This window comes from Rhyacophila brunnea, unplaced genomic scaffold, assembly GCF_057557595.1.
Source record: "Rhyacophila brunnea isolate RB1 unplaced genomic scaffold, BYU_Rbru_1.0 scaffold_13, whole genome shotgun sequence".
NCBI classification, from domain to species: Eukaryota; Metazoa; Arthropoda; class Insecta; order Trichoptera; family Rhyacophilidae; genus Rhyacophila; species Rhyacophila brunnea.
The window spans coordinates 26,302,001-26,315,278 of NW_028232785.1; the positions used below are offsets into that span (position 1 = coordinate 26,302,001).

Sequence of the window (13,278 nt, forward strand, 5' to 3'; positions counted from 1 at the left end):
AACATTTTAACAATTTCAAAGTCAAATTACTCAAAACTAGTATTCTCCAGTTAGTGTGTTCTGCCAGAACAGAGACGAAATATACTCCACGGTGAAATGTTCAACGAAGAATTCGTCATTTGATTAAATGTTACACATGCTACGGCGCACGAATAAGTGTCCTGCGGTGAACCGTTTACGTACAAATTTCCGGATACGGTAAATTGTACGTATGCAGTTCGCCGTAGCACAGTTCACTTTGAGCTGTTGTATCGGAAAGAGATGGCCGTATAGCATTGGGATCAAAAAATTATGTGTTGTTCTTGGAGCATTGCAGACAGTAATGTTCAAATTTTATTAGATTCAACAAGATGATTTGATTTTGATTGGTGCCAAGTATCTGATAACAACACTGCCATTATTATCAGCTACGACTTGATATTTATGAGTAGCTAGTTTCTAACCTTCTTTTGAATCATCTAGAAATCATACATATCAAATTATGTATATTATATAATATAATATATAATATTTTATTTAAATATCAATTTGATCTGAATGCTATACGGTCATCTCACATCTCATGGTAAACTGTGATATGTCAAACTGCATATTTTATACAGTTTTACGGACACGACCTCAGACGAAGATCACTCCCATATTGTGGGGTTACTGCCAAAAGTTGGTAAGTCTCCAAATCATGTTATGGCACTAGTGAAGGGTGGAGGTAGGCCGTTAAGATCCGCCATAAATAGTGCACATTAAACTTTGTTAGTCATACGTATTGTTTTTATTGAACGAAGACTACAATTTACAGATGGTGTTGGTTAGTTTTTAAAAATCAATTTAACCCTGCCTAAACCAACCAAACCATAATAGTTCATGCATACTTATATGTTTTTGTTGGATTAAGAATACATAATTATTACACACATTGTTGGTTCATTTTTTTTTAAATTCATTAATCCAAACCAAACTAGGTACGAGGGTGGGTCAATAATTCCTTAGAAAAAAGCATTAAAACAGTTTTTATTTTTGTATTTTTTTTTTATTTCTCAACATAATCTCCTTGGAGCTCAATACACTTGGTTAGACGTTTCTCAATTTTTTTTAAACCGTCAGAAAAATAAGTTTTCGGAAGGTCCTCAAAATAAGCATTTGTCCGATCGATGACTTCTTCATTTGAAAAAAAACGTTGTCCACTTAGCCATTTTTTTAAGTTTGGGAAAAGGAAAAAGTCACTGGGGGCTAAATCTGGCGAATACGGTGGGTGGTCGACCAATTCGAACTTCAATTCTTCAATTTTAGCCATTGATCGTAAACATGTGTGAACACGGGCATTGTCCTGATGAAAGAGGATTTTTTTCCTGTTTAAATGAGGCCGTTTTTCTTCAATTTTGTTTTTTAGCTGGTCCAATAAAGATGCATAATAATCCCCTGTTATTGTTTTTTCTTTTTCCAAATAGTCAACGAAAATAATTCCACGTGCATCCCAAAATACAGTAGCCATAACCTTACCAGCTGATTTTACGGTTTTCGCCTTCTTTGGACATGGTTCGCCTTTCGCAATCCACTGCTTTGACTGTTCTTTCGTCTCGGGAGTATAGTGGTGTATCCATGTTTCATCTACAGTCACAAAGCGACTAAAAAATTCATCCGGATTGCGTTGCATGAGCGACAACAGGGCTTTAGAGGCCACCACCCTATTGCGTTTATTGTCGACTGTGAGCAAACGCGGCACCCATCTTGCAGAAATTTTTTTCATGCCCAATTTGTCATGTAAAATAGAAATGACGCTACTTTTTGAGATCCCTGTAACCTCAATTATCTCACTCAACTTTAATCTTTGGTCACTTAACACCATATCGTGGATTTTATTGATCATTTCTGGTGTAGTCACCTCTACAGGACGTCCTGAGCGTGGTTCATCCTTTGTTGATGTACGACCACGTTTAAATTCATTTAACCAGTTATAAATAGTTGCAAGTGAAGGAGCAGATATGCCGTGAACTAAATCCAACTCATGTTTTATTTCCTTTGCTGTTAACCCTTTTATATTAAAATGTTTAATAACAGCTCTAAACTCAATTTTCTCCATTTTTGTAAACAAGCAATTTTTTTTTTTACATGTACGAGAAACACACAACAACCCGACTAATCTGATTGAAACTTCGCAGCATACTGAATCGGTAGTGCCGCTGCATGAAAACAAACCGCTTACAGTACTAGTCGCGCCACCTGTCGGCTTTTCTAAGGACTTATTGACCCACCCTCGTATAATAGATAAAAAATATTATTCTATCTATAAAATATCCAAAGTTATTATCACTTCCCTCCATTTTCGTAAGTGAATAGCAAGCTGTCACTTTTATTTTGTTGTCTGGTTTTTCGTCTGGATTTTAGGACTTGGAGGTGAACAAATAACACACCGGAATTGTTTTGGAAACGGCAAGGTATATTTACGTTAATATTATATAATAGTTACGTTTTTAATAATTTATTTTACGGAGGACGAAATGTAAGTGTTTGCGATTTTGCTGTTTGCAGCGTTCTACCCGCCATCTTGTGTTTCGCTTTCAACGAGAAGCGTTGTCGAAAAACGGCGACGTTGCAATATTTTTCAACCGTCATAAGCTACAGCATTGCCGGCTCTATTATTTTTATTATTTATTTTCGTAATCAGCGCTTTACTATTTGTTGGATTTGATACCGACTCGGGCCTCTCCAGATACACAGAGACATCCCCAAATGGGGACCATACGGGGGTGTAACATTATGTATGATTTAATTGCATAATTTTAGATTTTTTATAGATAGACGAGTATTTTTTTACTATTATCTACTATTGCTTTGATTAGACAGGGTTTAATTGAATTTAAAAAAATAACCAGCAACGTCTATAAATTGTAGTCTTATTTCAATGAAAACAAATACATATGACTGATAAAGTTTAATGTGCACTATTTATGACGGATCTTAAGAGCCTACCTCCACCCTTCGCACTGCGTTTTGGAGTAATTACAATTTGTAAGTATGATATGACGTATAAAATCAGGCATAATGCTAATTTCTTTGTGCTTTATGTGCATATTCTATACATCGGATGACCTTGAATTTTTTTTCTAACACATTTATATATAGACACATAATCCATTGTTAACTATTGACTTTGCAACTTTTGGCAGCAACCCACGATATATTCATGTCAACCTAACCCAACCTATGACTTTAAACTGCCTTCGTTCACGTTGTCGTAACATTGTCTATTAAAGATATACTTTTTTCTCTATGGTAATCAGTTGAGGAGGGGGGTACGCAGGAAGGGATGGCTTTGGTTGGACGACGTGAACAGTGGCTTGAAGAGAAGATGTTTCAATTCCACACACAAGGTACGCTTGTGTGCGTGTGTGATTTATCGATTCGCATCATCCCCATCATGCATCATTACCAAAACCTAATGAAAGCAGTCATACTAGATCCTTGAAGTTTCCAGGCTTCATTGTGCTAACCACATTGCCATTCAATCAGGATGATTGGATATCTTTATGCCTTTATGGATCAAATAACGTTTTAACTAAATTGAAGTAACAACCACTGGCAAAGGGTGGAGGTAGGCTGTGGAGATCCGTCTTAAATAGTGCACACTAAAATTTGTCAGTCAGTCAATTGTAAAAACTAACCATCACCATCTTCAATTTATAATCCTAGTTCAATGAAAACAAATAAGTATGACTGACAAAGATTAGTGTGCACTATTTATGGCAGACATCCACAGCCTACCTCCACCCTTCACCACTGAATAACCATAATTTGAAAACACATTAAAAATATACCTGTCAATGGACAGAACTCGAACCTGCATCTCACCTAAGTATGACGAAATGAAGCGGTTATCAAATTGCGCCATTTTGGAATCTAGACGCTCCAACGCATCTATTCTATTCACAAGACTGCTATCGGCAGCTATCGAGGGTGGTTTTTCATATGTTTGTATCAAAGTATTATAATTGATACAATAAAATAGCCGTCTAAACAGTCAGAACTGTCTATCTCGCTCTAAAATTTAGCACACCCAAAAGAGGTGCTGTTAAAACATAGCACTTATTATAACAATTACATCTAACTTATTGTAATTGTTACAATAAGTGTTAATACTTTGATACAAAACTACCCTCGATAGCTGCCGATAACGGCCAATAGCAGTCTTGTGTGTAGAATAGACGCGCTGCTTAATTTTTAAAACGGGATAATATCTTTAAAATGTCAAATTTCATGCTTTTATACAAATATGCACAATATTTGGCTACGCTTGTGGGTTGTATAGTTTACGCTGCTGAAGGCAGCGACCTCCCCTGTTGGTTATTTCTCATATTGATCTGAAATTTTCATGGTAGACTTTAAGATTGATAAATTAAAAAATAAATATTTGCCGTTGATTTACTTTTTGAGATAATGACGGGTAAATATTTCGCTACTCGCTACTATATGTGAGCGATGTGTGCTGAGTATACCTCGCCATGCCGCCTTCCGTGGGCTTTCTCATTTAAAGTGGACACATCTAGTGACAGTATTAGGAGACATTCAATTTAATACAATTTATTATATTATAATATGTAGAGAAAATTTTATAGTAACGTTGTTTGATCTATGAAGGTATAACATAACAGCTTTCAGATGACAAACGCCTAACACCATTTTACTTTGCAGACAAAACCCGACCAGGCCTATAAACCGGTACAGCATCACTGGTTCTTTCGGAAAGACTTCGAAGATAAGGCTATATGGAGACCGTTCACATTCCTGGACTCCAACTCTTTGGAGGAAGCGTCAAATTCGAGTAAGTCAAGATCGCAATGTTTTAGTCCCATTTTCTGTATTCAGTTTTTTACATTATTCCATATTTGGTATTGTAATAATACTGAAGCTTGATTGGGTATAAAATTGGGTTAAACATCTTGCTTCAAGAGATCTTGTCAAATTACCTAATAATAAATTTGATCGGTTCAATGCATGTTCAATTTATTGTGTCTGGAAATGCGTATGTATGCAATTGACCGTGTCACAGTTCAACGTTAGCTGTCGTGTTGGAAATAGATGACCATAGCTGGCTAGGGGGCTGACAGGGCTCTAGCCTGGGGGCCCGGCGTGGCGGGGCAACCTGATAAGTGAGATAAACACACATCACAAATTTTCCCTAATAAGGAAAAGAGTCTTAACATTTTAAAATGTCTAATAATTGTGTGATGTAAGTTTGATCACTGTATGTCGATATTCGACAACTCCGTAATTCAAATGGATTTATTCAACAATACAAAAAAATCGCTGAAAAAAATCACACTTCACCGTGAAATGTTGTATCGGAAATATATGGTTGTATATTAAAGACCGTCCAATCACTTTGGGTCATATAGTACTGACATAAAATTCATGTCTAAATAAAACACGGTTCATGTTATCACCGGCCTTCCGCGCGCTCTGAAGCGGAGATGGCAGGCCGTGATAACGTCAAGGTCAAAGCGGGGGTGGGGGACAGAAACGCACGGGGTATTTGGTCAAGGCTGGTTTATTTCATCGTATTGCAGGGTAGTCGTTACAGATACAGGTTATTGTCGTCGTTGGCGGTCGGTTGGTAATTGGCGGGCTGCAACGTGGTGTCGCGGGCTTGGCTGCTGGGGCTTCGCATCCGAGGCGATGCTCGCTGTCCGATGGGAGGTAGGGTCGGGGCTTGCGGCTTGGCGTGCTGCCGATGTCAGATGTGGTCTTTTCGGCGGGCTGTCCGGAATGCTGGCTTGGCTTCGCGTCCGAGGCGAGCGAAGGCGAGAAGAGATTTTGCGGTTGATGCTGTTGGTTCGGCGGTTGATGTAAGAGAGATGCTGGCTGGTCGACGTATCAGGCAAGAGAGAGCTTTCGCGCCCATCCAGATCCAACTGCCAGATTCGCGGCGTCCTGTTTTATCCGTCGGTCGGGAAGCTCCCTGTTTTACCGACGGATTGACTAGTGGCGGCGCGAGCGGCCGTTTTTGATAGACCGCGTCTGTTTTGGCGGGAATTTGACGAATTTGAATTTCAAGGAGACGGTTTCCGCTCGGCCGAGGGTTGCGATCACCGCGAAGAGTGGACGTAGGCTGTGGTATTTTGGGAAATATGATGGTTCGGTCCGCCCTTTGAGGTAGTCTCCTGTGGGAGATTTCCATCTGGTATCAATGTCAGTTTACACTTTACAGGAAGCCAGCAGCAAACAAATTTTGAAAATATCCGATATATTGGATCATTTTTGTTAGGTTAGGTTTTCATTCTTGAATTCATGAATTTTGCTAAATTCAATTATGAAAATTGAATTAATGTTCATTCTTTTCATCGTCATCTCTTTCCGATAAGAAAGCTCACGGCGAACTGTGCCACAGTGAAATGTTTTATGTACAATTTACATGTAACTGTAACTGTTTATTATGATTCGGTTTAGGTAGAGTTTAAAAACTAACCAGCACCGTAAATCGTATTCTTAGTTCAATGAAAACAAATAAATATGACTGACAAAGTTTAGTGTGCACTCATTTATGTTGGATCTTAACAGCCTACCTCCAACCCTCGCCACTGTTGTTAATAGGTCATTCTATTTTTTTTTACAGCCAGCACAAGTACGGAAACCATCGTTGCAACCGAGGGAGGCAGATATGATGTTACGCTTTCGAAGCGAGAGAGGATTCCGGTCTATTGGAGAGAAGATCCATCACCTGTTAGGAGGTATTAGTTAGAAAAATCACACCTTTTCATTTATCAAACTATTCAGTAATATTATACCACTGGCGATGGGTGACAAATGCAAAGAGGTAAGTTCTGGAGATCAGAGAAAAAGAGCACACTTGTCAGGTATAGTGGATTAATATTACAGTCTGTATATACAGTCGAACTAGGTTATTACGAGGAAAATGGAACCCACTGAATTTGCTCGTTATATTGTTATATAACATTTTTCGCGCCACGTTCTATTTAAGCAAAGAACATAAAAATCTGAAAACCATCGTAAAAATCCCCGAAACAAGCATGGCATTCATAAATTACAAAAGAAGTTGTTTATTGTACCTACTGACTTCACAAAGCTTAGATTTTTTACATACAATTTCAACCATATGAGTATATACCTTTTCAATGTTGTCGGCGAAAACACCAATTAGGTACTTAGACACTTAACTTGTGTCATAAACGTAATCCGATTCCAATGATCGAAAATGTTGTTTTCAAACGATCGACACACTAGCGGTTTTGGTCGGTATGCTCGAGAAGTAGCTCGTTATAAAAGTGAATAAATGTATGGAAAAATCATAAACTAAAATGTCAACGAATGTTTCCTCATTACATCCTAAATCTCGCTATTTCCGTGATTGTAATAACCATGTTCGACTGTATCTCTACTTTTTCTTTCCACATTTCATAGTGCGAAACTTTACATTCATTTGTTTTGAAAATCTGTCATTGAGTTGGTCGAAATAATGTAATCAAAATTGGAACATTCAGCATTACTAAAAATATTACTTCGCATATTATCCGTTACGATTTTGATATTATAATATATGATTCTGTCAACAGATGTAGCTGGTTTTACAAGGGGACCAGCGACGCTCGATACGTGCCGTATGCGGAAGATATCGCAGACACCTTGGAGGTAAATAGAAACACTCAAAAATCTGGGTAACTTTGACTTTGGTCTATGTTTCTCCAACGTGAAAAGAGAAATTAACATTGTATTAACAGATTTTAATATTTATTGTGAAATGTACGCTGCGTCGAAATACACATTAAAAAAGAACATGCCAGACACGGGATTCGAACTCGGGACCCACATCACGTTACTGCTGGGCCATTGTGCGTAGGTATTCTTATAGGGACAATAAAGTCAGACATAGTTTTATTTGTGTCACAAAATAAAGAAATCCATGTGCCACAATTATTGTACTAGTATGAATGGACGCCTACCTGGCAACGTTCTTCCTCTCTTTATCATAATGGCACATCCTTATCTCTCGAGAAACGCAAGGCCCATCACTGCAGTTTGAAAAAAGGCTCCCTTGTTCCTATTTCGTATCGCAGTCCAGGTGTTACGAATGCGTGTTTTATTTATTAGACATTTCGCACCGTGAGTGTAAAACCAAGGCATCTGCAAAAGACATATTTTGGATATATTAGGGTTTGAAGTCTTCATTTTGTTAGGAGAAATAAAGCTTCTAAAAAAAATCCATAATATTTGGTTTATATCTACATTATATTGCATGTTCTATCAGTTACTTCACTTTTACATTATCAAGTTCACGACTTTTGCAGTTGTTTTGCATTTAATCTCGAAATTCAAAAATTTGCAGATGGCTTGGTTTTACACTCACAGTGCGATTTGTTCACGACTGTGTCATATTTTTCTGTTTGATTCTTCAGGAAGAGTTCCGTCTGGGTGTAATAACCTCAACGTGGAACCGCAAGGTGTCACTGCCGGACGGCGAATCAGTCGTCCTGCACAGCTCCAGCGTCATGGTACACTTCTTCAAACAGTCCAGCCCCGACTCATGGAGCAACGCGCCGGTAAGTTAATTTCCCCATTATACCGATATGCTACAAACTGTCATAATAATATGGTCTTAGTTAAGTATTCAATATGTTTTCGGTCAATCATTTATACCGCATGTAGTCTGCAGAATCGTGGCGTATATAAGAAAATAAATAATCGTATAGGTGTGTAGTTTATTCAAGCCCAGAACTATACGGTTACATGTAAATTGTACGTAAAACATTTCACCATGGCACAGTTCGACGTGAGCTTTCTATCGGAAAGAGATGACCGTATACTATACGGTCTCCAATTTTATTTGATTCAAAATGAACATTAATTCAATTTTCGTAGCTGATTTTGCAAAAATTCATGAATTCAAGAATGAAAACCTAACAAATAATCCAGTATATCGGCTATTTTCAAACCGTGTGTAAACTGACAAGAACCGTGTTTTATTTAGACATGAATTTTATGTCAGTACTATACGACCCAAAGAGGTTTGGTTGTCTTTAATATACGGCCATATATTTCCGATACAACATTCCACGATGAAGTGTGATACGGCGAACTGCATAGGTATAGGTAAATCATTCTACAGTGGCACCATAGGCGATTCGCGCGTGTATTGAATTGCTTGCGACAATGCCTGTTTCAATACTAGTAAACAATACCACTACAACTGTAAGCCGCATTTGCCGTACCCATGGTGCCACTGTTAAACGATTTACCTATACAAGTTTCCGGACATGGAACTATATATCAGTTTGTTTAATACCTCTCAGTGTGCTAATGTTTCTTTATGATTGAGCTGTTTTTTTTTTATTATGAATAATTCCACTGCCATCTGTGTGATTTTTTTGCAAGTTTTTTTTTTCAATGACTAATGCCATCTATTGTTAACAAAATTTGATATAAAAGAAATAGTTTTAATATTACCGACTATTGTGTGTGCTATTTTTTTACTCATTTGAAGTAGGAATTTAATAGGTATTAGAAAAAGTGACAGAATTACGTGACATGCAATTGAATATAATTATTTACTGGAAAAATTACATTTTTTAATATTAATTATCAATCAAGACGTGACTAAGGGCCTGATGCGGAAGAGTCTGACGTTATGATTAGTCAAACTTAAGCTTTCGGAGCCTCACATACAAAATCGTCTCATCTGCAACACATGCAGTGCAATAAATCAAACGTGACATAAATATGTAACAAATTCACATTTTTTTTACAATTGTAAGTTTATCTTTGACTTAAAATTAAAAAAAACGGTGTATGTACTTATGTACGCGCATTAGAAGTTATACTTCTTTGGCGTAACAAAACAAAAACAAAACTTGTGATAAACCAGATTCTTTGACTAGCTCTTAATTATCTTGTTAAATTACACACTCAATAAAAAGGACCGCTTATTGGAACGCCGTTGGTTTATTTCTATACACTTATATAATGGTTTTTCGTTGTTTTTATTTTTAAAGTATCAACCGTCACTCTGACATTTAATTGTTTATTTACATAAGGAATTGAAAATGGCCGACAATAATAAATTCGCTGCCTAGGCAACGGAACAATTCTAAACTATAATATTATACTGTATAATCGTCACAATTGCATTACCATAGCATAGTGCGTTCGGCTGATAACCGAACAATCGGTGGTTAGAATCCAATCGAGTGCGTTTTTTTTCGTGTGAAAAAATAAATTATGTGTTACATGTCACACGCCAAAAATACACTCTGATCTGATTTCCCAAACCCGCCAATAGAAGTATAACTTCAAAAATGTTTTTAATGTTGTCAGATACATATTTATTAATTAATACAGTTGAAATTGTTGATTATCAAAAAAATGTCTCAAATTGCAAGCTTCGTATTTTTCCGCTAGGTGCCTCTGCTGGCATGTCTCTCCCCCTAAAGCTTCTCTTGACGTCGTCCCTTACTCTGGAGACAACACACAGTGTATGGCTACTGGTACTTCTTCATAAACCTTACGATGACCATTTAACCCATTGCACATTATAACAGTAAAGGTTCGCGTCCTCAAGATTAACGATATCTAACTTAAATTACTCGAAGATCTCAGCGATTGTACAGGTGTACCCCACCTGTAGTTTCCTTTAACCGATCCAATATTCAATATGCATGACTTTTGTGATTACGTTACTAGATATCTCTAATACCAATTACAATCCAACATTAACTTGGACAGCACTGCCATCTGTGTGATTTATTTGCAAGACGCCATTATTAATTATTCGACTTTTAAATCAACGTTCTTTAACCGTTTTTTCAACTAGTGTTATTTGTCTACATATTGTAAATATGTTTATTGAGGAATTGGGTGGATAAGAGGTGTATATACTAAATTATGATTTTAAGAAAAGCTCGTTTTAATGTTTTAATTAATACAAACTACGAGCAGTATGTTTATATATTGACTATTAGAGACGTCTGCAGTCGTTAAATCGAATTGAGGTGCTGAGAGCACCATAAATCGAGATCAAAACTTATTTTTAATATTCTGTAATTGAGGTCTTGTTCTCGTAGTTTTATTTTTTTTTTCGACCATGTCCGATCTTAATAGGATCATATTATGGGCCTCCACAGAGTAGAAGTTTGTATTAACAGATTTTGTTTTTTTTACGAGAAATGGATGTCAGCCACTTGCTCAACCTATTAGGTCCATACCCTGACAGACACAAATTAAAAATAATATGTGTACTTGCCAGACCCAGGATTCGAACCTGGGACCCACGGCGTTATAGTCCAATGCTTAAGCCGGAAAAGGAGGAGGAAAAGTCAAGTCATTCAAATTACATACTTATGCTACTATGAAAATAGTAATGATAGTTATTTCACATAGTACATCATGCGCATCTATTTTATAGGTACACAAGACTGCTATCGCCCGCTATTGGTGGCTATCGAGGGTAGGTTATCATGTTTATGTATTTAGTATTATAATTGTTATAATGAGTTAGCTGTCTAAACTGTCAAAACTGTCTATCTTGCTCTAAAAGTTAACACAGCTAAGAGAGGTGCTGTCAAAACATAGCACCTATTAATTGTAACCTCTGTAAAAGTATACCTCAATACATAAATATGCTAAACTACCCTCAATAGCCTCAAATAGCAGTCCTGTGTATAGAATGTGATGGAGTCAACGCCCGAATTCAAAAAAATTACGAACCGGAGCACTTGATAATTTTTTGAAAATATTGACATGTGTATCTAATTGTTTAATGTATTTTATAAAAATAAGTGTATTGGATTTGTTTGTTATATACGCAAAGCTCAGACGGTCAAATAATAATAATAGCAATCATTAAAATTACGTCATGCAAGATTAGGACATAGTGTTGTCGGCGTTACAAATTTTAAAAAGATAAAATAGTTTATTTTATTAGTTTTAATAGTTTATCTCTGAGATTTCACGAACAGGAGCTACGCTCCGGTGCGTTCTGGTCCATTTCGAGCGCTGGATGGAGTGGAATCCAATTGTTTGGAATAAAATGCTCAAAACATGTTATAGGTATAAAGTAATTTCGTTGTTCGAATCCTTTTTCACACATAAATGGGTGTGTGCCGAAGTCGAAACAGCTCCTAAGGGAGTGTTCGCCCTTGTAGGGGGAAGGAGTCTTATATAATATGATGTGTCATCACAAAACTAACAAAATAAAAAGTTTTGATAATAAAATATTCTGTTAAGTACGAGGGTGGGTCAATAAGTCCTTAGAAAAGCCGACAGGTGGCGCGACTAGTACTGTAAGCGGTTTGTTTTCATGCAGCGGCACTACCGATTCAGTATGCTGCGAAGTTTCAATCAGATTGGTCGGGTTGTTGTGTGTTTCTCGTACATTTAAAAAAAAAATTTGCTTGTGGAATATGGAAAAATGGAAAATGGAGAAAATTGAGTTTAGAGCTGTTATTAAACATTTTAATATAAAAGGGTTAACAGCAAAGGAAATAAAAAATGAGTTGGATTTAGTTCACGGCACATCTGCTCCTTCACTTGCAACTATTTATAACTGGTTAAATGAATTTAAACGTGGTCGTACATCAACAAAGGATGAACCACGCTCAGGACGTCCTGTAGAGGTGACTACACCAGAAATGATCAATAAAATCCACGATATGGTGTTAAGTGACCGAAGATTAAAGTTGAGTGAGATAATAGAGGTTACAGGGATCTCAAAAGGTAGCGTCATTTCTATTTTACATGACAAATTGGGCATGAAAAATATTTCTGCAAGATGGGTGCCGCGTTTGCTCACAGTCGACAATAAACGCAATAGGGTGGTGGCCTCTAAAGCCCTGTTGTCGCTCATGCAACGCAATCCGGATGAATTTTTTCGTCGCTTTGTGACTGTAGATGAAACATGGATACACCACTATACTCCCGAGACGAAAGAACAGTCAAAGCAGTGGATTGCGAAAGGCGAACCATGTCCAAAGAAGGCGAAAACCGTAAAATCAGCTGGTAAGGTTATGGCTACTGTATTTTGGGATGCACGTGGAATTATTTTCGTTGACTATTTGGAAAAAGGAAAAACAATAACAGGGGATTATTATGCATCTTTATTGGACCAGCTAAAAAACAAAATTGAAGAAAAACGGCCTCATTTAAACAGGAAAAAAATCCTCTTTCATCAGGACAATGCCCGTGTTCACACATGTTTACGATCAATGGCTAAAATTGAAGAATTGAAGTTCGAATTGGTCGACCACCCACCGTATTCGCCAGATTTAGCCCCCAGTG

At 37.1% G+C, this 13,278-nt stretch overlaps 1 protein-coding gene across 5 annotated transcripts in view; it reads left to right on the forward strand.

The window, feature by feature from the left end:
- Positions 1-13,278, forward strand: part of PAPLA1 (Phosphatidic Acid Phospholipase A1) — a 186,096-nt gene that overhangs the window by 138,738 nt on the left and 34,080 nt on the right. For all 5 annotated transcript variants that reach the window (XM_085940718.1, XM_085940719.1, XM_085940715.1 and 2 more), the window contains exons 3-6: positions 4,687-4,816; positions 6,608-6,722; positions 7,566-7,641; positions 8,406-8,549. In XM_085940718.1, the coding sequence (XP_085796844.1) occupies positions 4,687-4,816; positions 6,608-6,722; positions 7,566-7,641; positions 8,406-8,549 (465 nt within the window). The remainder of the gene's footprint in view (positions 1-4,686; positions 4,817-6,607; positions 6,723-7,565; positions 7,642-8,405; positions 8,550-13,278) is intronic.